This window comes from Haematobia irritans, chromosome 4 (assembly GCF_050003625.1).
Source record: "Haematobia irritans isolate KBUSLIRL chromosome 4, ASM5000362v1, whole genome shotgun sequence".
Lineage (NCBI taxonomy): Eukaryota > Metazoa > Arthropoda > Insecta > Diptera > Muscidae > Haematobia > Haematobia irritans.
Genome location: NC_134400.1, coordinates 98,392,246 through 98,419,188, shown reverse-complemented (window position 1 = coordinate 98,419,188; position 26,943 = coordinate 98,392,246). Strand labels below are relative to the sequence as shown.

Here is a 26,943-nt window from a genome sequence, read left to right as displayed (position 1 = left end):
CAAAGAGTTCATGTCCTTAAAATCAGAATACAACTTTTGCTTAGCTTAGAAGACGCATTTCTCTAATATAAAGTTTTTTCCATGTTCAAAGGTCGATACTTTCAATGAAGTCGTGTTGTCGTTATAATTAAGTGATTTGACTTAAAAATGGGTATCATAACATGAAAGAACAAATTTTTGGACTAAGGTCAACTTGACTTTAATAATTCAGAAAAATTCTTTAAAATTAATGAAACTGTCTTTAAATTTGTTGCATTTTTGCATCTTGACTACAAGGCAAAAATCATTAAAAAATAGGATATGTTTTTCAATACTTTATTTTAAAGATATTTTTTACTTGAAACATAGCATAATTTCTACTGGAAGTCTTGTTTTTAACGGACATTTTATAGCATATGAAAAAAAGCTGAAAAAGCGAAAAATTGAAATGCGCTTCGTAGAGTCAAGTACACAAAACCCCATTTACAAGAGAATTGTGTCTTAGAAGCATCCGTACTTGTATTCTCCGCTTCTTTGGTTCGGAATCAATACCAAAATTGTTAAAGTGGAGACACAATCTTTGGAACCGAACATGCTTTTTGTTCAGTGCATAGTGCCCTTTCGTTAGTTTTTATGAAGATCCCTTTAATTACCTTTGTTTGAATATTTTGACTTACTCGTCCTATGTTCCGATTTGTTTTGACGAAACAAAAAAATTGTGCCCGTAATGCGAAAATGATAAACAAAACTAATGCTCTTTTTTTCAAATATATTTTATCTTGGTTCCGAATGAATTTTCTCTCCGAATACTCATTTTAATATTTTACTTAAGCATATACAATTTTTGGCGAAGTCTTATATCACAACATATATATGTTTACACATAATATGTAAATTTATACTTGTTTATATTCACACGTAGTATTTTTCCTATATTTAATGAAATTTTCTTTGTGTATATATATTTGTAATGCGCCAATTGGTTACTTTCATTATTTTACTTCCAGCATACACTTTGTCTCTCTTTGTAAACACATATATGTTTATGGGCTATTTCTAAATTAATATATGTTTATGGGCTATTTCTAAATTAATATATTGAATCCAAGCATATTATATTTACAAACATTTTATGTCCCAAACATAATATGTTCTAAAATATTAACATATATGTCCCAAACATATTATGCTAGTTTATGAACATTATATGTTTGCACTCAAAAATATTGTGTTTAAAAATTTGAGTTCCAAACATATAATGTTTATACCCAAACATATGAAAAACAGTCTTTTTCGTCCGTGTGGGTAGTTAAAATAAAGAACATCATTGGGAGTGCATCTTCTGGAAGTGCTTTTAAAGTTGTGCCTTTGGAAGAACTTCCAAATTTTTTTTGCTGGGAAGTAAATTAATAATCATATATTGTGACTTTCACTTAGTTCATATAAAAAAACACAACATATTTTTCTAATTCAATCACGAAATTAATTTATCCAATTAATTTGTTAATTGCAATGTCTTCAATGACAGAAATGATAGTATCAATTAAAAAATTAATTGAAAGTCAATTAAAAAATTAATTGATACTAATTATTTTTGTAACAGATTTTTGTTTCAATTAAAAAAATTGTTGAATCAATTAAATTTGGAATTGAATATTTTTCAAAACTCAATTAAGACTTTAATTTGAAAAAAAATCATGAAATGAAATTTTAATGACTGTTACGCTTTCGTTTTATAAATGAAATTTTTAAGGGCTAAAAGTTAGGTTAGGTTAAGTTAAAGTGGCAGCCCGATTAAGTTTAAGGCTCACTTAGACTATTTAGTCCATTGTGATACCACATTTACTAAAAGTACCTATTACACACAAAGAAAATTTCATTAAAATTGAGCCAATGAAAATTTTTCATTGATATAACGAAACATTTTCATTGAGACAATGAAAATGTTCGTTAATTGTACTAAAAGTTTCGTTGACTAACAGAAAATTTGTTATAATAACGAAAAATTTCGTTATATCAATGAATTTGTTTCATTGGCTCCTTTTTAATGACACATTTCATTAATATAACGAAAATTTTTCTACCAGTGTACATATGGGCATTTCTAGTTTTAACCGCTGAACCTTCTCGATTATTTTTTTCTGTTGAACCAGAAAAAAAGTTAGCAAAAGTTATTCTCTATGAGCAAATGATTATAATAATTTCATCATTGTAAAATGTTTATTCCAATTCTTGAAAAAATTACAAAGTTTATATTCGTAATATTAAAGAAACGTACTTCATTAATATAACGAAAAAACAAAAACACAAAATTGTCTTTTAACGATTAACTTTGTCATTCAGTTTGTAACACATCGAAATATTGATCTAAGACCCCATAAAGTATATATATTCTGGGTTCTGAAATTCTGAGTCGATCTGAGCATGTCCGTCCGTCTGTTGAAATCACACTAACTTCCGAACGAAACAAGCTATCGACTTGAAACTTGGCACAAGTAGTTGTTATTGATGTAGGTGTGCAAATGGGCCATATCGGTCCACTTTTACGTATAGCTCCCATATAAACGGACCCCCAAATTTGGCTTGTGAGGCCTCTAAGAGAAGCAAATTTTATCCGATCCGGCTGAAATTTGGTACATGGTGTTAGTATATGGTCTCTAACAACCATGCAAAAATTGGTTCACATCGGTTCATAATTATATATAGCCCCCATATAAACCGATCCCCCGATTTGGCTTGCAGAGCCTCTAAGAGAAACAAATTTCATCCGATCCGGCTGAAATTTGGTACATGATGTTAGTATATGGTCTCTAATGACCATGCAAAAATTGGTCCATATCGGTCCATAATTATATATAGCCCCCTTATAAACCGATCACCAGATTTGACCTCCGGAGCCTCTTGGAAGACCAAAATTCATCTGATTCAGTTGATTTGGTACGTGATGTTAATATATGTCCTCAAACACCCATGCAAAAATTGGTCGAAATCGGTCCATAATTATGTGTAGGCCCCATATAAACCGATCCCCAGATTTGACCTCCGGAGCATCTTGGAAGAACAAAATTCTTCCCATTCGGTTGAAATTTGGTACGTGATGTTAGTATATGGTATCCAACAACCATGCAGGAATTGGTTCCTATCAGTCCATAATTATATAGCTGCCATATAAACCGATCGCCAGATTTGACCTCCGGTGCCTTTGGAGAAGCAAAATTCATCCGATCTGGTTGAAATTTGGTACGTGGTGGTAGTATATGATATTTAACAACCATGCCAAAAGTGGTCCATATCAGTCCATAATCATTTATAGCCCCCATATAAACCGATCCCCAGATTTGGTTTTGGAGCCTCTTGGAGGATCAAATTTCATCCGAGTGTGTTGAAATTTGTGGATGACAGTCTTTCGTAGAAGTTTCTACGCCATCCATGGTGGAGGGTACATAAGATTTGGCCTAGCCGAACTTACGGCCGTTTATACTTGTTTTTGTTTTTTACTAGTTTTATTTTAATTATTTGTTGCTTACTTTAATAACGGTAACTAGAAATGAGAAGACAGTTTTATACAAATGAAGTACACAATTTTCATAAGTTTCTCAAATGAGTAAATTTTACTTAAATTGTGTCTGTCTAGAACTTCATATAGCGCTAAAGATATTTTAAAAATGTTTAAATCCAATTTTTTTCTTCCTAAATGTGTAATTTTATTATACATCAGACAAAAATAATTTTTTAATAAATTTTCTTCAATTTGACAAGAATTATTAATTAATTTGCAATTGCCAAATATTTTAGTTAATATTCTCTAATATATACCTATATTTTCTTTCATGCACACAAAGAAAATTTCATTAAAATTGAGCCAACGATAGTTTTTCATTGATACTGCGAAAAATGCTCATTAAGGCAATGAAAACTTTCCTAAATAGTACGAAACTTTTCATTGTTTAACAGAAAATTCGTCATAATAACGAATTTGTTACGTTGGCTCAATTTTAATGATACATTTCGTTGATATAATGAAGCTTTTTCTATCAGTGTGGGGGGTTCACTTTTTTCTGAAAGTAGGATCAATTGAATTAAACTTGGCATAGAGAACATCCCGATCGAATTTTCTTTATCTGTTTGCGATATATTCATGTAAAGGGTGATTCTTTTGAGGTTAGGATTTTCATGCATTAGTATTTGACAGATCACGTGGGATTTCAGACATGGTGTCAAAGAGAAAGATGCTCAGTATGCTTTGACATTTCATCATGAATAGACTTACTAACGAGCCACAACGTCGAATTTTCAGTGAATGGGCCCTAGAAAAGTTGGCAGAAAATCCGCTTTTTTATCGACAAATTTTGTTCAGCGATGAGGCTCATTTCTGGTTGAATGGCTACGTAAATAAGCAAAATTGCCGCATTTGGAGTGAAGAGCAACCAGAAGCCGTTCAAGAACTGCCCATGCATCCCGAAAAATGCACTGTTTGGTGTGGTTTGTACGCTGGTGGAATCATTGGACCGTATTTTTTCAAAGATGCTGTTGGACGCAACGTTACGGTGAATGGCGATCGCTATCGTTCGATGCTAACAAACTTTTTGTTGCCAAAAATGGAAGAACTGAACTTGGTTGACATGTGGTTTCAACAAGATGGCGCTACATGCCACACAGCTCGCGATTCTATGGCCATTTTGAGGGAAAACTTCGGAGAACAATTCATCTCAAGAAATGGACCGGTAAGTTGGCCACCAAGATCATGCGATTTGACGCCTTTAGACTATTTTTTGTGGGGCTACGTCAAGTCTAAAGTCTACAGAAATAAGCCAGCAACTATTCCAGCTTTGGAAGACAACATTTCCGAAGAAATTCGGGCTATTCCGGCCGAAATGCTCGAAAAAGTTGCCCAAAATTGGACTTTCCGAATGGACCACCTAAGACGCAGCCGCGGTCAACATTTAAATGAAATTATCTTCAAAAAGTAAATGTCATGGACCAATCTAACGTTTCAAATAAAGAACCGATGAGATTTTGCAAATTTTATGCGTTTTTTTTTTAAAAAGTTATCAAGCTCTTAACAAATCACCCTTTACAAGCAAATGCCAGTTAAAAAAATTTGAATTTAAATAGATACTTTAAAGAAAAAAGTATTTCAAAAGAAAACTTTAAACCACAGTTACCAAAAAATCGACCGAAAAATGACAAAGTTATAAGCAATTGAGTAAACAAATCCGATGTCAAATCATGCAAATATGAGTAACTCACCTATGCAAAAATTCTACTCGGCCATGCATTTTTGTGTGAGTGTGTTGCTCATATTTGCATGATTTGACATCGGATTTGTTTACTCAATTGCTTATAACTTTGTCATTTTTCGGTCCCCACCCCATCCAAAAATAACATGTTGCTCTTGAAAAATTTTGATGCGATCATATTTCTTCTCTGGGTGTATGCTCATTAAATTGAGAAGGAGCGTGACATAACATTCGAACAGGAACTTTATCAGAGAATCGGGAAGCCGTAATTAATAACAGAAAATTCAACATCTGTTATAATAGACCCCATAAAGTATATAAATTTTGGGTGGTGGTGAAATTCTGAGTCTAATGATGTCCGTCCATCCGTCAGTTTAAAACACTTCCGAACGAAATAAGCTACCGACTTGGCACTTGTAGTAGTTATTACTGGTGTGGGTCTGTGATATAACATTCGACATAACATTCGAACAGGAACTGATCGGAGAACCGGGTAGCATTAATTGATAACAGAAAATTCAACATCTGTTATAATACTGTGAGCAAAAAGCAAGGTTAAGTCTAAATATCAAATTTATGCTTCGTGGGTCATACATTTCGAGGTAGTTTTTATAACTTCCACCATATGATGGGAGTACACTAACTTTGTCACTCATTACTAACTTTGTGACACATTGAAATATTGATCTCAGACCCCATAAATATATAAATTTTGGATGGTGGTGAAATTCGTAGTCTAGCGATGTCCGTCCATCCGTCAGTTTAAAACACTTCCGAACGAAATAAGCTACTGACTTGGCACTTGTAGTAGTTATTACTGGTGTGGGTCTGTAGTATAGCAAATGGACCATATCGTTTAGGTACACGCAAAAAAATAATTCTTTCCTCCCAAACGAAATTTTAGACAAACAAAGTTCGTTTCTCATTTGCTTTTCGTTGAAAGGAAGTGTATTTGGAAGAAAAGTATATACTTTTTGTGATAAACGTTTATTCTTTTCCAGGATGTAAAAACAATTTCATAAAGACAAACTAAAAAAAAAAACATTGTTTTCTCGCTAATTTCATTTTCCCTTACATCTTTCACACATCCACGAGGTTTTTAGTTCTTAACACCTTTTCCTGTAATACCAACAATGTAGAAGAAATTATACGATTTTATAAATTTTTAAAATTTTTTTACCTTTCGCCTGGACGGAGAATCGAACCGCGGACCAATCAATTTGTAAGCCAACACACTATCCACTGAGCTATGTAGCCGTTATTGTCATCAGTAGACAATTACCCATATAAGTTATATTTATATAGCGTAGCTTGTGGCGCCCACGAGCCGGTTAAACAAAATTTATTTCACAGAAAAATACATTTAGTTGGGCACCATGGAGCAGTGGTTGCTACGTCTGACTTGCATGCCAAGGGTCGTGGGTTCGATCCCTGCTTTGGCCAAAGTTTTTTTTACATATATTCCAGATATGTTAGGAAGATTCCGAAAAAATGTTCAACATTACATTGTAGTATATTAAACTTTGAACTGTAAAATGAGTCTTATTAAAGACCTAAAGTCAGAAAAGAAAAGTGTTTGATATAAACGAAATGGACTCTGTTGTTGTTTCAAAAATAATTTTTTTTATTGAAAAAATTAACATTTTGTAACAAACGAATTTTTTTGGTGATAAAAGTGTATACTTTTCGAAGCAATTCAAAAAACTCTAACAAAAGAAAAACGTTTTCAGTACACGTTTTCCAAGCGTTTTTTTCTTTGTGTGTATAGCCTCCATATAAACCGATCCGCAGATTTGACTTCTGGAGGCTCTTGAAAGAGCATATTTCATCCGATCCGGTTGAAATTGATTTTCAGATCGTCTTGCTAGAACAAATATCATCCGATCTGGATATAAAACGAACAAGAACTAAAGAGGCTTATGTAGGTATACACGCAAAAAAATAATTCTTTCCTCCCAAACGAAATTTTAGACAAACAAAGTTCGTTTCTTATTTGCTTTTCGCTGTAAGGAAGTGTATTTGGAAGAAAAGTATATACTTTTTGTGATAAACATTTATTCTTTTCCAGGATGTAACAACAATTTCATAAAGACTAACTAAAAAAATTTTTTTTCTTGCTAATTGCATTTTCCCTCACATCTTTCTCACATCCACGAGTTTTTTAGTTCTTAACACCTTTTCCTGTAATACCAACAATGTAGAAGAAATTATACGAATTTATAAATTTTTAAATTTTTTTACCTTTCGCCTGGACGGAGAATCGAACCGCGGACCATGCACTTTGTAAGCCAACACACTAACCACTGAGCTATGTACCTGTTATGGTCATCAATAGATAATTATCCATATAAGTTATATTTATATAGCATAGCTTGCGGCGCCCACGAACCGAATAAACAAAGTTTATTTAACAGAAACAAACATTTAGTTTGGCACCGTGGAGCAGTGGTTGCTACGTCTGACTCTCATGCCAAGGGTCGTGGGTTCGATCCCTGCTTCGACCAAAGTTTTTTTTTTTTACATACATTCCACATATGTTCGGAAGATTCCGAAAAAATGTTCAACATTACATTGTACTATATTAAATTTTGAACTGTAAAATGTGTTTTATTAAAGACCAAAAGTCAGAAAAGAACAGTGTTTGATATAAACGAAATGGACTCTGTTGTTGTTTCAAAAATAACTTTTTTTATTGAAAAAATAAAAACTTTGTAACAAACGAATTTTTTTGGTGATAAAAGTTTAAAATTTTCGAAGCAATTCAAAAAACTCTAACAAAAGAAAAACGTTTTCGGTACACGTTTTCCAAACGTTTTTTTTTCTTTGCGTGTATAATCTGCCATTTTTATATAACATAGACTGCACATAGACTAACTTTAGAAGAAGAAATAAAAGTATACATTGCTATCGGCAATTGTTATCTCAACCCAAGTAATTCGATTGTATCTGCACTCAAAACAGTGAACTCCCTATTTCACTCAGGCCAATTTAACTTTATTTTAGTTCATAGAATTATTATGTTTGGAGAAAGTTTTCTTTACTCTAATAATTTTTGTGCACGTTAGTTAAATTAACTAAACCCAAGGAAAAAAATATACTCAAATGAAGCATAAAGATTAACTAAATTCGTATCTTCCACAAAATAGTTCAGAATTTCTTTAAATTTGTAAATTTTACCAAAAATGAGTCCATCATGAACTTCGTATGTCACTAAAGACATTCTTGCAATTTTGAACTCCAAGTTTTTCCTTCAAACTACAAAATGTTCTTTAACTATTGAAAAAACTTAGTTATGTCTAATAAATTTTCTTGAATTTGTCGAAAAATATTTACTTATTTTTATGACATCGGCGTGATACCAACGTTTGTAATACTCTTTAGTTAAAATTTTCTACAAATATTCAAAATTTTCTAAAATTAGCCGAAAGTGGTGGGTTCACTGTTTTTTCAGTGTGAGTGTCTTTAGTAGATCTTTGTACACAATCCTTGGTGGAGGGTACATAAGAACATTCGGCCGTATATACCTGTTTCTTAATTATTTTAAAATAATATAAATAAACAAATTTCCTTTCAGATAAAAGCATTAGTAAATCAAGAAATTGACAAAAATAATCCACAACAAATGCTTAACTTCTGGAGACTATTCAAGGATAACAACTATATGATGAGCAAATTGTACGACGAGGATAGTCTATTCCCTACGGTATTGGGTTCATGTGGACCCTACTATGCCACTGAAAATTTAAATATTTTGAAAACTGAACAAAGTCTTTTGCAATATATGTAAGTGGTAATAACGTCCGATAGCGATATATAAAGCTGTGGTATTCCATTTAAATTTCAGATCTTCAGATTGGCAAAAACGTTTGAAATATGCTTTAAGTCTTATGGAGTTTGTTTTCAAAATGGACGAAATGAAACCGGAACCTTTAAGGATGTGCAAAATGAAAATCAGTAATTTCGGCGTGACTGGTGATAAAAGGTAAGACAGTGACAATTGCAATCAGTATGTACTTCATTTAGATTAAACAAAAACTGATTGTCCTTTTAACCCTAGCTTTGGCACTATATACAAATGTAAATATTTAATTTTGACACTCTTGCCATTTCAACAATATTTATCCGATTTTTATGAAATTTGGACTCAGTGCCTAATTTTTCGTGCTCTTTCATAATGTGTACAAATTTAACAATATTTTTACAATATCGCAATTTTTCTGCCACTATTTACAAATGTAAATATTGTGGTTTAAGATACTTTTAGTTGATTTGTTTTGAATTATTTCATATGAAAATAATACAAATAAAAGAAGAGGAAATAACAACTTAAAATATATATATTTTGGGCAACTGCAGCATTTGGTTTGCACCCAGGTGTGCACCACAAAGACTGTATTTTTACATTGCCCAGATTTTTGCCTTGTAGGACGCTTCCTTTTTTTCTCACCATGGTAGCACATATAGCAAACGGTTTTTACTTTTGAATATCCTCTATCACTTTCATCAGGCATAAAAAAAATAGGCAACGATTGTATAGGTTCGCCGATAATGTGTCTACAATGCTCAATTTGTTTTTTGTAATTGGTTTAGAGCCGTTAAAACAAGATTCACGAAAAATTTCGCTCCATTCAGGATTTTTATCCAATTTAAATCCGTTTTTATTAAACAAAAATTGCTACCTGTCCAATTCAGATAGTTCACCGTCATTTTCCATATAATATTCCCCCACTTCATGCTAATGTAAATCGGAGTAAAGTTTGGCCTCTGTGGTCATATATGTATAAATCGGACTAAAGATATACATGGGAGCTATATCTAAATCTGAACCGATTTAAACCAAATTTGGCATGCATAGTAAGAATGTTAAGTCTACACCCTGTGCAAAATTTCACATACATTGGAGTAAAATTTAAGTCTGTGGCCATATCTGTATAAATCGGGCTAAAGATATATATGTGGAAGCTATATCTAAATCTGATCCGATTTCAACCAAATTTGGCATTCATAGTAAGAATATTAATTCTACCCCCTGTGCAAAATTTCACGTAGATCGGAGCAAAACTTTGGCGTCTGTGGTAATATGGGTGTATATCGGGAGAAAGATACATATGGGAGCTATATCTAACTCTGAAACGATTTCAATAATGTCGAACAGATAATGTTCAAAAACAACAATATTTTTTCTGTAGCGAATATCAGAATGCAAAACAAACATAAAAAAGCGGCTATGAAGTTAAAAATACCAAAGGAAACAAAATATTTACATTTGTAAATAGTGGCAGATAATGTAGAAAAACATTGGTGCCAGTACACGGACGAAAAAGATGGCTTTTCATATGTTTGAGTGCAAAAATTATATGTTTGGAACTCAAATTTTTTACCACAATATTTTTAAGTGCAAGCATATAATGTTCATAAACTAGCATAATATGTTTGGGACATATATGTTAATATGTTAGAATATATTATGTTTGGGACATAACATGTTTGTAAATATAATATGCTTAGATACGAACATATATTAATTTAGAAACAGTCTATAAACATATATGTGTTTAGAAAGAGAGACCTAGACAGTATGCTGCAAGTAAAATAATGGAAGTAACCAATTGGCGCCTTAAAAATATATCCACACAAAGAAAATTTCATTAAAATTTTTTACTACTAGTGTATGCCCTAAGGTGAAACATAATATGTTTGAACAATACAAACAATAGTTGTGTATTGTGTAAGAAGTAGTAAAAGAGGGACATATTGAAAATCCTCTTAGAGTTCAAAATTTGTTAAATGTAATACGGAAACGGAAATATAGTAAACAAGTATATACAACGGCCGGGCCGAATCTGAAACACCCACCACCATGAATCAAATATTAGGATTTCCTTTGAAATTTCAGAGGGTTTGAGGACAGATCAAGCAGAGCAGTTCAACCAGTACACTTCCCGAAGATAAATTTAAAGATTTTACCTATGAAAACTATATCAGATTCTGGATTAATAAGAACCATTTTCGTTTGAATTTTAGAAGAATCATTAACATCTCTTCTAAGTGTGGAAGAAAATTATAAAATAACGTCTTAATTTGAAATCATAAATCTGTAGATTTTCACCCGAGAAGTAAAATCTGGAAATTTTATGGGCACCATTTTTGGCACACTCCTTTATGGTCCTAAAATACCTCTAGTTTTCCAATTTCAGGCAAATTGGATAAAAACTACAGTTTCTATAAGCCCAAACCCCCAAATCGGGAGGTCGGTTTATATGGGGACTATATCAAAATCTGGACCGATATAGCCCATCTTCTGTGATTACAACAGACAGACAGGCAGCCAGACAGACGGACATAGTTATATCGTCTTAGAATTTCTCCCTGATCAAGAATATATATACTTTATATACGAGTAGACGGAAATCGATATTTCGATGTGTTACAAACGGAATGACAAACTTATTATACCCCCGTCACCATTCTATGGTGGCAAATTGGATAAAAACTACAGTTTCTATAAGCCCAAACCCCCAAATCGGGAGGTCGGTTTATATGGGGACTATATCAAAATCTGGACCGATATAGCCCATCTTCTGTGATTACAACAGACAGACAGGCAGCCAGACAGACGGACATAGTTATATCGTCTTAGAATTTCTCCCTGATCAAGAATATATATACTTTATATACGAGAAGACGGAAATCGATATTTCGATGTGTTACAAACGGAATGACAAACTTATTATACCCCCGTCACCATTCTATGGTGGTGGGTATAAAAATTGTTAAAATGTCTTTCGCGCTGTACGATACGTTCAAGACAGGTTAAATTTTAGTACTCATATGAGAGACTTATGAACTCAATTTAAGCAAACTTCTCCCATTTTAGAAAAATATGAACTATTTTATTTTTTAGTGAAATTGTGCACTATATGTTAGAACTTTTTTCTTAGTTTTATTTCACATCATTAAAGTTAGCAAAAAGTTATTCAAATAAGGCAAATTTGCTCATATTAGGCAAAATTTAACTAAAATCAACTAATCTTCATTAACTAAAATAAAGTTCAATTATCATTAGCGCCCCTTTTTTGAGTGCATACACCATAAACAAAATCGCCTCTGTAACATATACTACCAAACATATTCTGCTTCACGCATATATGTATATTTTCAGAAATTGTTCAAACAAAAAATTATTTTTTACTATACAAACATGTAATGTTCACCCTAATCATATATTTGTTTAAGGCCCGAAATAGTTAAATCCAGTTTCTAAACATTTATTTGCTTACAGCAAAATGTCTTAAGGTGAGTATTAAGTTCGAGTTTAGCCGCTAAAATCGCCATTTTTTCACGATTACTTTTCTCTAATAATACTTTTTAAGGAATACAAACTTTTTGAAAACTTGCTTTGGGCTATTCCCCATCAAGTTATAATAAAATCTGCAACAAATATGTATAATTTTAGGCCTTTTTTTACTGTTTTAGTTTTCACTTTAGTGAAAAAAGTCGAACTTAATACCCACCTTTAGCCATAATTGTGTTGGAATACAAATAAAAGCATGTGTTTGTAATTTATTTGAATATTACACCCCCAAATATTTATTTATATACGAAATATGTAAGTCGATAAGCAATTATGAAAGTGTACTCAGCAAACTATCCTTTTATTTGTTGTAATTAAATTTACATAACTATACAAACATACTATGTTCTAACATATTAACATATATGCCCAAACATTATATGCTTGCACTTAAAATAATGCGCTAAAAACTTAGTTCCAAACATATAATTTTTTTTTGATTTTATCGATCTGGCCTGGATCTGGCATACCAAAAAACCGGTTCAAAAAAACGCATACTAAAAAAGGTCCCAAAAAACGCATACTAATAAAACGGTTCCAAAAAAACGGTTCCAAGAAAAACGCATTTTTTACATCCACATTACGGAAAAGAAAGACCACAAATGCTGTTTACGTTTTCTGCCGCTTAACTTGGCTTTTTACAATTATGGGAGAGAAACTGCAAATTGCAGCGTATTTTATCCTTGCCAGTGTCCATCTCTGACACATTCTCAAACAAAACGAAACAACCAATCATAAAACTGGCGGAAATGGTTTTCAGCACGAAAGGTCATATTAGCGTTTCTGTTTTTAGAAAAAATAACGCCCTCTGTACAAAAAAATAATATATCTAAATTTGCCCAAATTTGTTCATAAATCAATCGAGTCGCTTTAGAGGTACAGTAAGACCTTGTAAGAAATTCGAAGACCATCCAGCTTAAATTTGCAACTGTATTTTCCAAATAAAAATACACACCCAGAAAAAAGTGCCTTCGGAACTAAAGCACAAAATATGCATAAATTTAGTTTAGCCAATTTATTTCCATTAATTTAAGTTTTTGTTTAAAATAATAAAATTTATTTGCTCCAGTAAAAAAGTCCTAAACTGAAAGCAGTTAGGAATAGTCTATTAACTAGAACAAGGCATGGAATTTTACTAATACTGATTTCTTCGCTGGGTATAAGAATTTACTACTGAACAAGAAAATTCTATTCACTGATAACAAAGCATTCGTAAAAATAAACAAAATATGAACTAAAACCAAGTTTCCTCAAATTTAGTAAAATTTCTTTTAAAACGATAATTCTGACTTCCTTTATTATAGAAAGCTTATCATACATACGAATAACACTTGGCATAACATGTTGGCTGATAAGTCCCCGGACTAACAAAGAAAAACACTTTTTTGTCAAAATTCGTTTTTATTATTATACCCTCCATCATAGGATGGGGGTATATTAACCTTGTCATTCCGTTTGTAACACATCGAAATATTGCTCTAAGACCCCATAAAGTATATATATTCTGGGTCGTGGTGAAATTCTGAGTCGATCTAAGCATGTCCGTCCGTCCGTCCGTCTGTTGAAATCACGCTAACTTCCGAACGAAACAAGCTATCGACTTGAAACTTGGCACAAGTAGTTGTTATCGATGTAGGTCGGATGGTATTGAAAATGGGCCATATCGGTCCACTTTTACGTATAGCCCCCATATAAAGGGACCCTCAGATTTGGCTTGTGGAGCTTGTAACAGAAGCATATTTCATCCGATGCATCTGAAATTTGGTACATGGTGTTGGTATATGGTCTCTAACAACCATGCAAAAATTGGTCCACATCGGTCCATAATTATATATAGCCCCCATATAAACCGATCCCCAGATTTGGCTTGCGGAGCCTCAAAGAGAAGAAAATTCATCCGATCCGGCTGAAATTTGGTACATGATGTTGGCATAAGATCTCTAACAACCATGCAAAAATTGGTCCATATCGGTCCTTAATTATATATAGCCCCCATATAAACCGATCCCCAGATTTGGCTTGTGGAGCCTCTAAGAGAAGCATATTTCATCCGATCCGGCTGAAATTTGGTACATGGTGTTGGTATATGGTCTTTAACAACCGTGCCAGAATTGGTCCATATCGGTAAATAATTATATATAGCCCCCATATAAAACGTTCTCCAGATTTGACCTCCGGAGCCTCTTGGAGAAGCAAAATTCATCCGATCCGGTTCAAATTAGGAACGTGGTGTTAGTATATGGTCGCTAACAACCATACCAAAATTGGTCCAATCACACAAAAATTGGTCCATATCGGTTCATTATCATGGTTGCCACTAGAGCCAAAAATAATCTACCAAAATTTTATTGCTATAGAAAATTTTGTCACAATTTTATTTCTATAGAAAATTTTGTCAAAATGTTATTTCTAGAGAAAATTTTGTTAAAATTTTATTCGGTTCATAATAAAATTTTCATCATTTTCAAAATTTTATTTCTATAGAAAATTTTGTCAAAATTTTATTTCTATAGAAAATTTTGTTCAAATTTTATTCGGTTCATAATCATGGTTGCCACTCGAGCCACAAATAATCTACCAAGATTTTATTTTTATAGAAAATTTTGTCAAAAGTATATTTCTATAGAAAATTTTGTTAAAATTTTATTTCTGTAGAAATTTTTGTCAAAATGTTCTTTCTATAGGATATTTAGTAAAAATTTTTATTTCTATAGAAAATTTTGGGTAAATTTTATTTCTATAGAAAATGTTGTTAAAATTTTATTTCAGTAGAAAATTTTGTCAAAATTTTATGTCTACTTTGTCAAACTGAATTATGTACGTATTGGATCGATCTTTTTTGAGTTAATATATACCACGTATGGAATTACATACTATTTAGAAGATGGTGTTAGGAGGTTTTAAGATACCTTGCCATCGGCAAGCGTTACCGCAACTTAAGTAATTCGATTGTGGGTGGCAGTGTTTAGAAGAAGTTTCTACGCAATCCATGATGGAGGGTACATAAGCTTCGGCCTGGCCGAACTTACGGCCGTATATACTTGTTCAAAATAGTTCCCGTCAAGAGCGATACAACGATTTTAACGACCTTCCAATTTTTTGATACCATTTGGTAGTACTCCTTCGGTTTTGCAGCCAAATTTTTTCCCTGCGAGTATCCTTTTGATGTCTGAGAACAAGAAAAAGTCGCTGGGGGCCAGATCTGGAGAATACGGTGGGTGGGGAACCCAATTCATCAATTTTTGCCATCGTTTTCAATGACTTCTGGCACGGTGCGTTGTCTTGGTGGAACAACACTTTTTATACCCACCACCATAGAATGGTGACGGGGGTATAATAAGTTTGTCATTCCGTTTGTAACACATCGAAATATCGATTTCCGACTATATAAAGTATATATATTCTTGATCAGGGAGAAATTCTAAGACGATATAGCCATGTCCATCTGTCTGTCTGTCTGTCTGTCTGTCTGGATGCGTGTCTGTTGTAATCACGCTACAGTCTTCAATAATAAAGCAATCGTGCTGAAATTTCGCACGGACTCGTCTTTTGTCTGCAGGCAGGTCAAGTTCGAAGATGGGCTTTATCGGTCCAAGTTTTGATATAGTCCCCATATAAACCGACCTCCCGATTTGGGGTCTTGGGCTTATAAAAACCTTAGTTTCTATCCAATTTACCTGAAATGAGAAGTCTAGAGGTATTTTAGGACCTTAAATATGAGAGCCGAAAATGGCGTGTATTGGTCCATGTTTTGGTTTATCTCCCAAATAGACCGATCTCCCGATTTTACTTCTTGGGCTTTTAGAAACCATAATTTTTATCAAATTTGCATGAAATTTTAAATCAAGAAGTATTTTAGGAACATAAAGAGGTGTGCCGAAAATGGTGAATATCGGTCCATGTGCACTGATAATGAAAATTGCTTGAAACTGAATTATAGTTTCCAGATTTTACTTCTGGTAATCATTTAAATAATGAGGGTAAAAATCTACAGATGTTAGATTTTAAATCAAGGCGTTATTTCATTTTCTTGAACACTTGCACACGATGTTTATGATTCCTCTAAAACTCAAACAAATGTGGTTCTTATAAATCCAGAATCTGATCTAGTCTTCATAGGTAAAATCTTTGAATTTATCTTCGGGAAGTGTATTGGTTGAACTGATCTGCTTGTCACCAAATCCCCCTGAAATTTTCACAGGAAACTATAATATTTGATTCATGGTGGTGGGTATTTAAGATTCGGCCCGTCCGAACTTACTGCTTTATATACTTGTTTCTTCTTCATATGGGACCGTTTTGCCGCGATTTCGACCTTCAAATGCTCCAATAACGCCATATAATAGTCACTGTTGATGGTTTTTCCCTTCTCAAGATAATCGATAAAAATTATTCCATGCGCATCCCAAAAAACAGAGGCCATTACTTTGCCGGCGGACTTTTGAGTCTTTCCACGCTTCGGAGACAGTTCACCGGTCGCTGTCCACTCAGTCGACTGTTGATTGGACTCAGGAGTGTAGTGATGGAGCCCTGTTTCATCCATTGTCACATATCGACGGAAAAACTCGGGTGTATTACGAGTTAACAGCTGCGAACACCGCTCATAATCATCAACACGTTGTTCTTTTTGGTCAAATGTGAGCTCGCGCGGCACCCATTTTGCACAGAGCTTCCGCATATCCAAATATTGATGAATGATATGACCAACACGTTCCTTTGATACCTTTAAGGCCTCTGCTATCTCGATCAACTTCATTTTACGCTCATTCAAAATCATTTTGTGGATTTTTTGATGTTTTCGATGGTAACCACCTCTTTCGGGCGTCCACTACGTTCACCGTCCTCCGTGCTCATTTCACCACGCTTGAATTTTGCATACCAATCAATTATTGTTGATTTCCCTGGGACAGAGTCCGGAAACTCATTATCAAGCCAAGTTTTTGCTTCCACCGTATTTTTTCCCTTCAGAAAACAGTATTTTATCAAACCACGAAATTCCTTTTTTTCCATTTTTTTTTACACGAAACATTTTAAAGTTGGTACTATATAAAAATAATATGCATTTAATACTAGCGACGCCATCTATGTGTCAGACCGGGGACTTATCAGCCAACCTGTTAGAAAAATATTCGAGTATTCAATCCTTTTAAAACTTAAGGAGAAACACTTGTTAGAATATAAGAAATTTTCCTATATTTCTTTTATCTACCTGTAATCGATACCTGTCATCGATGTAATCGATATGTTTGCGCGTGGGTTTTTTTAGTTGGAATCGCGTTGTTATGGTATACGGAGGGATTGTTAAAAAATAATATAGTAAAATAATATAATAAATAACAAATAAAATATATAAAATGTTTTTTATTAGTGAGAAAAAAATTATGTTCGTGATTCATTCGTCTTCATTTTGGAATCTTCAATTATCAGGTAACATTCAGTGACGCTAACCTTTTGGGAAAATTGGTTTATGATTTTTTTATATTTGTAGGTATTGAAATTGTAAAAGGAGGACAAAATCGTTACGTAGCAACTTATTAAAAGTGAAAGGTACAAGAAGAAGAAAAAATGCGTTTTACAGTTGATGACATTACATGGAAATTGGAAATAGTGGAATAATAAAATAATATTTCAAGGCCAGTCGATGCTGTTGATTCTTAATAAATATATTTGATATAGTAATAAAACGTGTATTTTATTGAAGAAAAAATTGCCTATATAACCCATTTTCATGAAGCTCCGTTAGTGCTACGTTAGCTAACGAACTTTTAAACCACACTACAGACATATCTGTCATCTTGCCTATATATTCCTTATGTTAGTTAAGAACTTAATTGCTGAAATTTTTTCAGTTAAATTTAACCGGTGACAAGATATTTACAATTAATTTTTTGTTAACTGGCATTTAAAGCATAACGGAGTTACATGAAAATGGCCGTAAATAAATAAAATTGTATTTAAAAACGAAGGTACACCCTCAAAAAAATCGCTTCTGTAACATATACTCCCAAACACTTCTGTAACATATACTCCCAAACATTTATATATTTGATTTCTTCCAATTATAATATGTTTGAAAGCATATTAGTCTAAACAATATAATATGTTTGGGTAGTCTAAGTTCCAAACATTATGTATTTTTCCATCCAAATTCAATAATGTTGTCTTCCAAAAAACTATATGTTATTATGTGAACATATAATATGTTTGGAAACATTTTGAACCCAAAAATATTATATGCTTAGAAGAATTTTCTCCCAAAGAAGATTGTGCTCAAATTTTTTTCTGCCTAATTGTATATTCCCTCACATTTTTCTCACTTCCATGAGTTTTTTAGTTCTTAGCTCCTTTTTCTGTAATACAAACATTGTAGAAGAAATTATTAAATTTTATAATTTTTTAAAATTTTTTTTAAATTTTACCTTTTGCATAGCTTGCGGCGCCCACGAGCCGATGCAAACATAACATTGTTTAACAACATAACATTGTTAAACATACATTTGTTGGCGACGTGGAGCAGTGGTTGGTACGTCCGCCTTGCATGCCAAGGGTCCTGGGTCCGATCCCTGCTTCGACCGACACCATTTTTTTATTTTTTTTTTTTACATATATTTTTTTACGTATATTCCAAATACGTTCGGAATATCCCGAAAAGGTGTTCAAGATTACATACTACTATATTAACTTTTTACTACGAAACTGTAAAGTAAAAAAAGTAAAAATAAAAGACTTAAATTCAGAAAAGAACAGTGCTTGATATAAACGAAATGGACTGATTTCTAATCATATATTATTTTTTATTGCAAAAATAAAAAAATTTGTAACAAAAAAGGGTTTTGTACACAATTTTGAAATTTTCGAAGAAATTCAAAACACTCTTACAAAGGAAGAATGTGAAGTCGAGTAATATATAAATATTTTTCCATCGAATCCTAAAGTTAACGATAACCATTCAAAAGCACATTATATTTAAATTCGAAACAATAATTTTACAACCAACACATAAATTTATTTAGGTGTGAACAATTGCTTTCTTTAATAATTTATTCTAAAGAAAATAAACTTATTCAATTGTTGCTTTGGATCATTCCCCACCAAGTTATAATACAATTTGCCTAAAAAAGTTATAATGTTATTCTGGTTTTACCGAGTTTTGCCATTAAAATGAGAAATAATTTTAGTGGCAAAACTCAAACTCAATGTCCGCTTTTATTTTCGAAAGTATCCGTCAACTCCTCTTGGACTACTTATTAATAAAGAGGAACTAAACTTTGTTTTTATAGATCTTACTGTTTAATTTTTCACTGTTTCCCAATGTTTTCATTTTACTGTAACAACTCTAAAAAGAGTACACTGAAAAAAATATTGTCGTGTGGCCAAAGATTTCATGTCCTTAAAATAAGAATACAAATTTTGCTTAGCTTAGACGACGCATTTCTCTAATATAAAGTTTTTTCCATGTTCAAAAGTTGATAAACTTTTCAATGAAGTCGTGTTGTCCTTATAATTAGGTGATTTGACTTGAAAATGGGTATTTGACTTGAAATCGTGCTTACACGGACGAAAAAGACTGTTTTTCATATGTTTGGGTATAAACATTATATGTTTGGAACTCAAATTTTTAAACACAATATTTTTGAGTGCAAACATATAATGTTCATAAACTAGCATAATATGTTTGGGACATATATGTTAATATGTTAGAACATATTATGTTTGGGACATAAAATGTTTGTAAATATAATATGCTTGGATGCAAACATATATTAATTTAGAAATAGCCCATAAACATATATGTGTTTACAAAGAGAGACAAAGTGTATGCTGGAAGTAAAATAATGAAAGTAACCAATTGGCGCATTACAAATATATATACACAAAGAAAAATTCTTTAAATATAGGAAAAATACTATGTGTGAATATAAACAAGTATAAATTTACATATTATGAGTAAACATATATATGTTGTGATATAAGACTTCGCCAAAAATTGTATATGCTTAAGTAAAATATTAAAATGAGTATTCGGAGAGAAAATTCATTCGGAACCAAGTAAAATATATTTGAAAAAAAGAGCATGAGTTTTGTTTATCATTTTCGCATTACGGGCACAATTTTTTTGTTTCGTCAAAACAAATAGGAACGTAGGACGATTAAGTCAAAATATTCAAACAAAGGTAATTAAAGGGATCTTCATAAAAACTAACGAAAGGGCACTATACACTGAACAAAAAGCATGTCCGGTTCCAAAGATTGTGTCTCCACTTTAACAATTTTGATATTGATTCCGAACTAAAGAAGCGGAGAATACAAGTAAGAATGCTTTTAAGACACAATTCTCTTTTAAATGGGATTTTGTGTACTTGACTCTACGAAGCACATTTCAATTTTTCGCTTTTTCACCTTTTTTTCATATGCTATAAAATGTCCGTTAAAAACAAGACTTCCAGTAGAAATTATGCTATGTTTCAAGTAAAAAATGTCTTTAAAATAAAGTATTGAAAAACATATCCTATTTTTGAATGATTTTTGCCTTGTAGTCAAGATGCAAAAATGCAACAAATTTAAAGACAGTTTCATTAATTTTAAAGAATTTTTCTGAATTATTAAAGTCAAGTTGACCTTAGTCCAAAATTTGTTCTTTCATGTTATGATACCCATTTTTAAGTCAAATCACTTAATTATAACGACAACACGACTTCATTGAAAGTATCGACCTTTGAAGATCTATAAAAACAAAGATTAGTTCCTCTTTATTAATGAGTAGTCCAAGAGGAGTTGACGGATTTTTTCGAAAATAAAATGGCATTGAGTTCGAGTTTTGCCGCTAAAATTATTTCTCATTTTAGCGGCAAAACCAGAATAACATTACAATTTTTTCCGGTAAATTGTATTATAACATGGTGGGGAAAGATCCAAAACAACAATTGAATAAGTTTATTTTCTTTAAAAGAAATTATTAAAGAAAAGTAAAAGGGTAAACATGGCAATTTTAAGATAATGCCAATTTATACCGGCCTTAAGAATTAAATTAAGTACAAAATTATTCGTTAATAAAAATTCATATTTATTTGTATTTCTAAATTAATGGTGTAACATGCTAGCAAACAATTGTTCACACCAAAATAAATTTATGTGCTGTTTTAAAATTACTGTTTAGAATTTAAATATAATGTGCTTTTGAATGGTTATCGTTAACCTTAGGATTCGATGGAAAAACATTTATATATACTCGACTTCACGTTCTTCTTTTGTAAGAGTTTTTGAATTTCTTCGAAAATTTTAAACTTATATACAAAAACCTTTATTTGTTACACAATTTTTATTGTTGCAATAAAAAAATAATATTTGATTTGAACTCAGTCCATTTCGTTTATATCAAGCACTTTTCTTTTCTGACTTTAAGTCTTTTATAAAACACACTTTACAATTTCGTAGTAAAAATTTAATATAATAGTATGTAATGCTAAACACCTTTTCGGGAACTTCCAAACGTATCTGGAATATATGTTAAAATATACATTTAAAAAAAAAAAACAAGTATATACGGCCGTAAGTTCGGCCAGGCCGAAGATAATGTACCCTCCATCATGGATTACGTAGAAACTTCATCTAAACACTGCCATCCAAAATCGAATTACTTAAGTTGCGGTAACGCTTGCCGATGGCAAGGTATCTTAAAACCTCCTAACACCATCTTCTAAACTGTATGTAAGTCCATACGTGGTATATATTAAATCAAAAAAGATCGATCCAATACGTATATAATTCAGTTTGACAAAGTAGACATAAAATTTTGACAAAATTTTCTACAGAAATAAAATTTTAACAAAATTTTCTATAGAAATAAAATTTTCACAAAATTTTCTATAGAAATAAACTTTTGACAAAATTTTCTATAGAAATAAAATCTTGGTAGGTTATTTTTGGCTCGAGTGGCAACCATGATTATGAACCGAATAAAATTTGAACAAAATTTTATATAGAAATAAAATTTTGACAAAATTTTCTATAGAAATAAAATTTTGGTAGATTATTTTTGGCTCTAGTGGCAACCATGATTATGAACCGATATGGACCAATTTTTGTGTGATTGGACCAATTTTAGTATGGTTGTTAGCGACCATATACTAACACCACGTGCCTAATTTGAACCGGATCGGATGAATTTTGCTCCTCCAAGAGGCTCCGGAGGTCAAATCTGGAGAATGTTTTATATGGGGGAGTGGATGAAATTTGCTTCTCTTGGAGACTTCACAAGCCAAATCTGGGGATCGGGTAAAATGGGGGCTATATATAATTATGAACGGATGTGGACCAATTTTTGCATGGTTGTTAGAGACCATATACCAATTTCATGTACCAAATTTCAGGCGGATCGGATGAAATTTGCTTCTCTTTGAGGCTCCGCAACCCAAATCTGGGGATCGGTTTATATGGGCGCCATATATAATTATGGACCGATGTGGACCAATTTTTGCACGGTTGTTAGAGACCATATACCAATACCATGTACCAAATTTCAGCCGGATCGGATGCAATTTGCTCCTCTTAGAGGCTCCACAAGCCAAATCTGGGGATCGGTTTATATGGGGGCTATATATAATTATGGACCGATGTGAACCAATTTTTGCATGGTTGTTAGAGACCATATACCAACACCATGTACCAAATTTCAGCCGGATCGGATGAAATTTGCTTCTCTTTTAGACTCCGCAAGCCAAATCGGGGGATCGGTTTATATGGGGGCTATATATAATTATGTACCGATGTGGACCAATTTTTGCATGGTTGTTGTGGCCCATTTTCAATACCATCCGACCTACATTGATAACAACTACTTGTGCCAAGTTTCAAGTCGATAGCTTGTTTCGTTCGGAAGTTAGCGTGATTTCAACAGACGGACGGACGGACGGACGGACATGCTTAGATCGACTCAGAATTTCACCACGACCCAGAATATATATACTTTATGGGGTCTTAGAGCAATATTTCGATGTGTTACAAACGGAATGACAAAGTTAATATACCCCCATCCTATGATGGAGGGTATAAAAAAATGGTGATGGTCGAAGCAGGGATCGAACCCAGGTCCCCTGTCACGCAAGGCGGACGACCAACCACTGCTCCACGCTGCCAACAAATGTATGTTTAACAATGTTATGTTGTTAAACAAAGTTATGTTTGCATCGGCTCGTGGGCGCCGCAAGCTATGCTATATAAATATAACTTATAACGATAATTATCTCTTGATGACCATAACAGCTACGTAGGCCAGTGGTTAGTGTGCTGGCTTACAAACTGTGTGGTCCGCTGTTCGAATCCCCGTCCGGCAAAAGGTAAAATTATAAAATATAATAATTTCTTCTAAAATGTTTGTATTACAGAAAAAGTGAGACAAATGTGAGGGAATATACAATTAGGCAGAAAAAAAAATTTGAGCACAATCTTCTTTGGGAGAAAATTCTTCTAAGCATATAATATTTTTGGGTTCAAAATGTTTCCAAACATATTATATGTTCACATAAGAACATATAGTTTTTTGGAAGACAACATTATTGAATTTGGATGGAAAAATACAAAATGTTTGGAACTTAGACTACCTAAACATATTATATTATTTAGACCAATATGCTTTCAAACATATTATTTATTGGAAGAAATCAAACATATAAATGTTTGGGCAATACACAAAAATTTATATGCTTGAAGCAAAATATGTTTGGGAGTATATGTTACAGAAGCGATTTTTTTTTGAGGGTGTATGAATTCAATTCAGTTAAATTTTCATTCTGTAGTATAGTGGTACATAAATATAGGAAAATGTTAACTAATATATGGAATGCATTCTATCTAATTTCAACGAAAATCACATCGTTCAAAAAAGTAAAAATGTCTTTGGCGCTATACGAAGTTCAACTTTCTTCACAATGAGTTCATTTTAACTTAAAGAAGGGGTCACTTTCTTCTGGGTGCATGGATTGATAGATTCTGACACTATTGTCTAACACTTTTCTCTTTCCATTTTCAGAATTAAATACGAAAATGCCGAACACGTCTTTGTGGAAACCAAGATAGACAAACGCCTTTCCGATGGTTCGGCCTGTGAAGAAGATGTCGACTGTAATTTTCACTATTGTATGGGAAAATGTGATCCAAAGACATTAACATGCAATGGTCACCAACAGAATAATAATTTACAAATATTTTGTGATAAAATACTTAAAGGCGGTGGACTTTTTCCTGGACTCTTGGCATCAGCGAAAACCCCCAAGAATCTTATGAAAATGGTCAAAAATTGTATAGATCCTTCAAAATTTAGTCATTTACATGTGCCCGATAGACCCTATGCTCCAAATACAGAATTGGCATTGCGATTGTATAATGAAATGAAACGTTTGCAAAAAATAGAACCACCCAAGGAGACATCGCCCAATGGTAGCGGAACAAATTGATATGTATACTATGCGTAGAAACTATGGAATTGGTGAGATGATGGATCTAACAATACAATAATTGGAATTCCTTTAATGAGAATAGGACTTAAAGTCCTTTCTCTTCCAAATAAAATCAAGCAATATTGTCTTTAATTACTTTATCGAAATAACCATATACTTTATAATTATAAGAACACATAATAAACCCTCCTTGACATTTTAATTTAGGATAGTGTAGTGTAACTCAAAGTCTACATTTAATGCTCATCTTTTTTAACATTAATCTTTTCTTAGAATAAAAGCAAAAAATAGAATTATTATGCATCGTTTTATTATCCAAGGACTGGAAATGTTCGAAAGACACTAGATCGGATGTTGCAATCTAAAAACATATTATGAAACAGGTGAGTAAGGATTAAACTTGGATGGGGTCAATCAATCAATTATACAAATCAACTAATCCAAATAAAGAGAGCACATATTTAAATTAAAATGAACTAAATTTGAAGAAACCTGAACTTCATACAGAGCCAAAGACATTTTTATTTATTTGAACGATGTGATCTTCATAGACTGCATACTATAATTTAGTTATAATTAATTTATATACCACTATACTACATAATAAAAAAATTAACTGAATTGGATTGATATATAATTATAATTCTAGGAATAATTCTAGGGCTGTTTTCTTTTAGCACTGGATACCCTAAGCCGTGAAGGACTAAAAGAAAACAGAGTACTCGTTTATGCAGGACATCTCCAAAAGTATGCAACACTGTCATCAGCTGTTTAAAAACAATCACAGAAAAGAAGGGAACTCTTGCAATTTTATACCCTCCACCATAGGATGGGGGTATATTAACTTTGCCATTCCGTTTGTAACACATCGAAATATTGCTCTAAGACCCAAAAAAGTATATATATGTATATATATATATATTATATGTATATATATATATATATATATATATATATATATATATTATATATATATATATATATATATATATATATATATATATATATATATATATATATATATATATATATATATATATATATATATATATATATATATATATATATATATATATATATATATATATATATATATATATATATATATATATATATATATATTTATATATATATATATATATATATATATATATATATATATATATATATATATATATATATATATATATATATATATATATATATATATATTATATATATATATATATATATATATATATATAATATATATATATATATATATATATATATATATATATATATATATATATATATATATATATGAGAAATTCTGAATCGATCTAAGCATGTCCGTCTGTTGAACTCACGCAAACTTCCGAACGAAACAAGCTATCGACTTTAAAGTTGTTGTTATTGATGTAGGTCGGATGGTATTGCTTGCGAATCCTCTAAGAGAAGCAAATTTCATCCGATCCGGCTGAGATTTTATACATTACATATAGCCCCCATACAAACCGATCCCCAGATTTGGCTTGCGGAGCCTCTAAGAGAAGCAAATTTCTTCCGATCCGACTGAAATTTGGTACATGGTGTAAATATATGGTCTTTAACAACTATGCAAAAATTGGTCCACATCGGTTCATAATTATATATAGCCCCCATATAAACCCATCCCGAGATTTGGTTTTGGAGCCTCTTGGAGAAGCAAAATCCATCCGATCTGGTTGAAATTTGGTACATTGTGCTAGTATATGGCCGTTAACAACCATGCCTAACGAGGTCCATATCGGTCTATAGTTATATATAGCCCTCAGGTAAATCGATCCCCCATCAGACAAAATTGGTCCATATCAAGTTCATAATTGTAGCCCCCATAAAGAGTGATACGGTCAAAATTTGGTCAAGGGAAAACGCGTGTAAATCGGTGAAATCG

General features: G+C 32.3%; 1 protein-coding gene across 1 annotated transcript in view; it reads left to right on the top strand.

The window, feature by feature from the left end:
* The window catches only part of aln (divergent protein kinase domain 1C), a 32,319-nt gene extending 7,003 nt beyond the window's left edge, over nucleotides 1-25,316 (top strand). Inside the window, exons 4-6 of the mRNA XM_075304742.1 lie at nucleotides 8,794-9,002; nucleotides 9,064-9,201; nucleotides 24,602-25,316. Coding sequence (XP_075160857.1) covers nucleotides 8,794-9,002; nucleotides 9,064-9,201; nucleotides 24,602-25,025 — 771 coding nt within the window. The 3' untranslated portion in view covers nucleotides 25,026-25,316. The remainder of the gene's footprint in view (nucleotides 1-8,793; nucleotides 9,003-9,063; nucleotides 9,202-24,601) is intronic.
* Nucleotides 25,317-26,943: the final 1,627 nt, after the last annotated feature.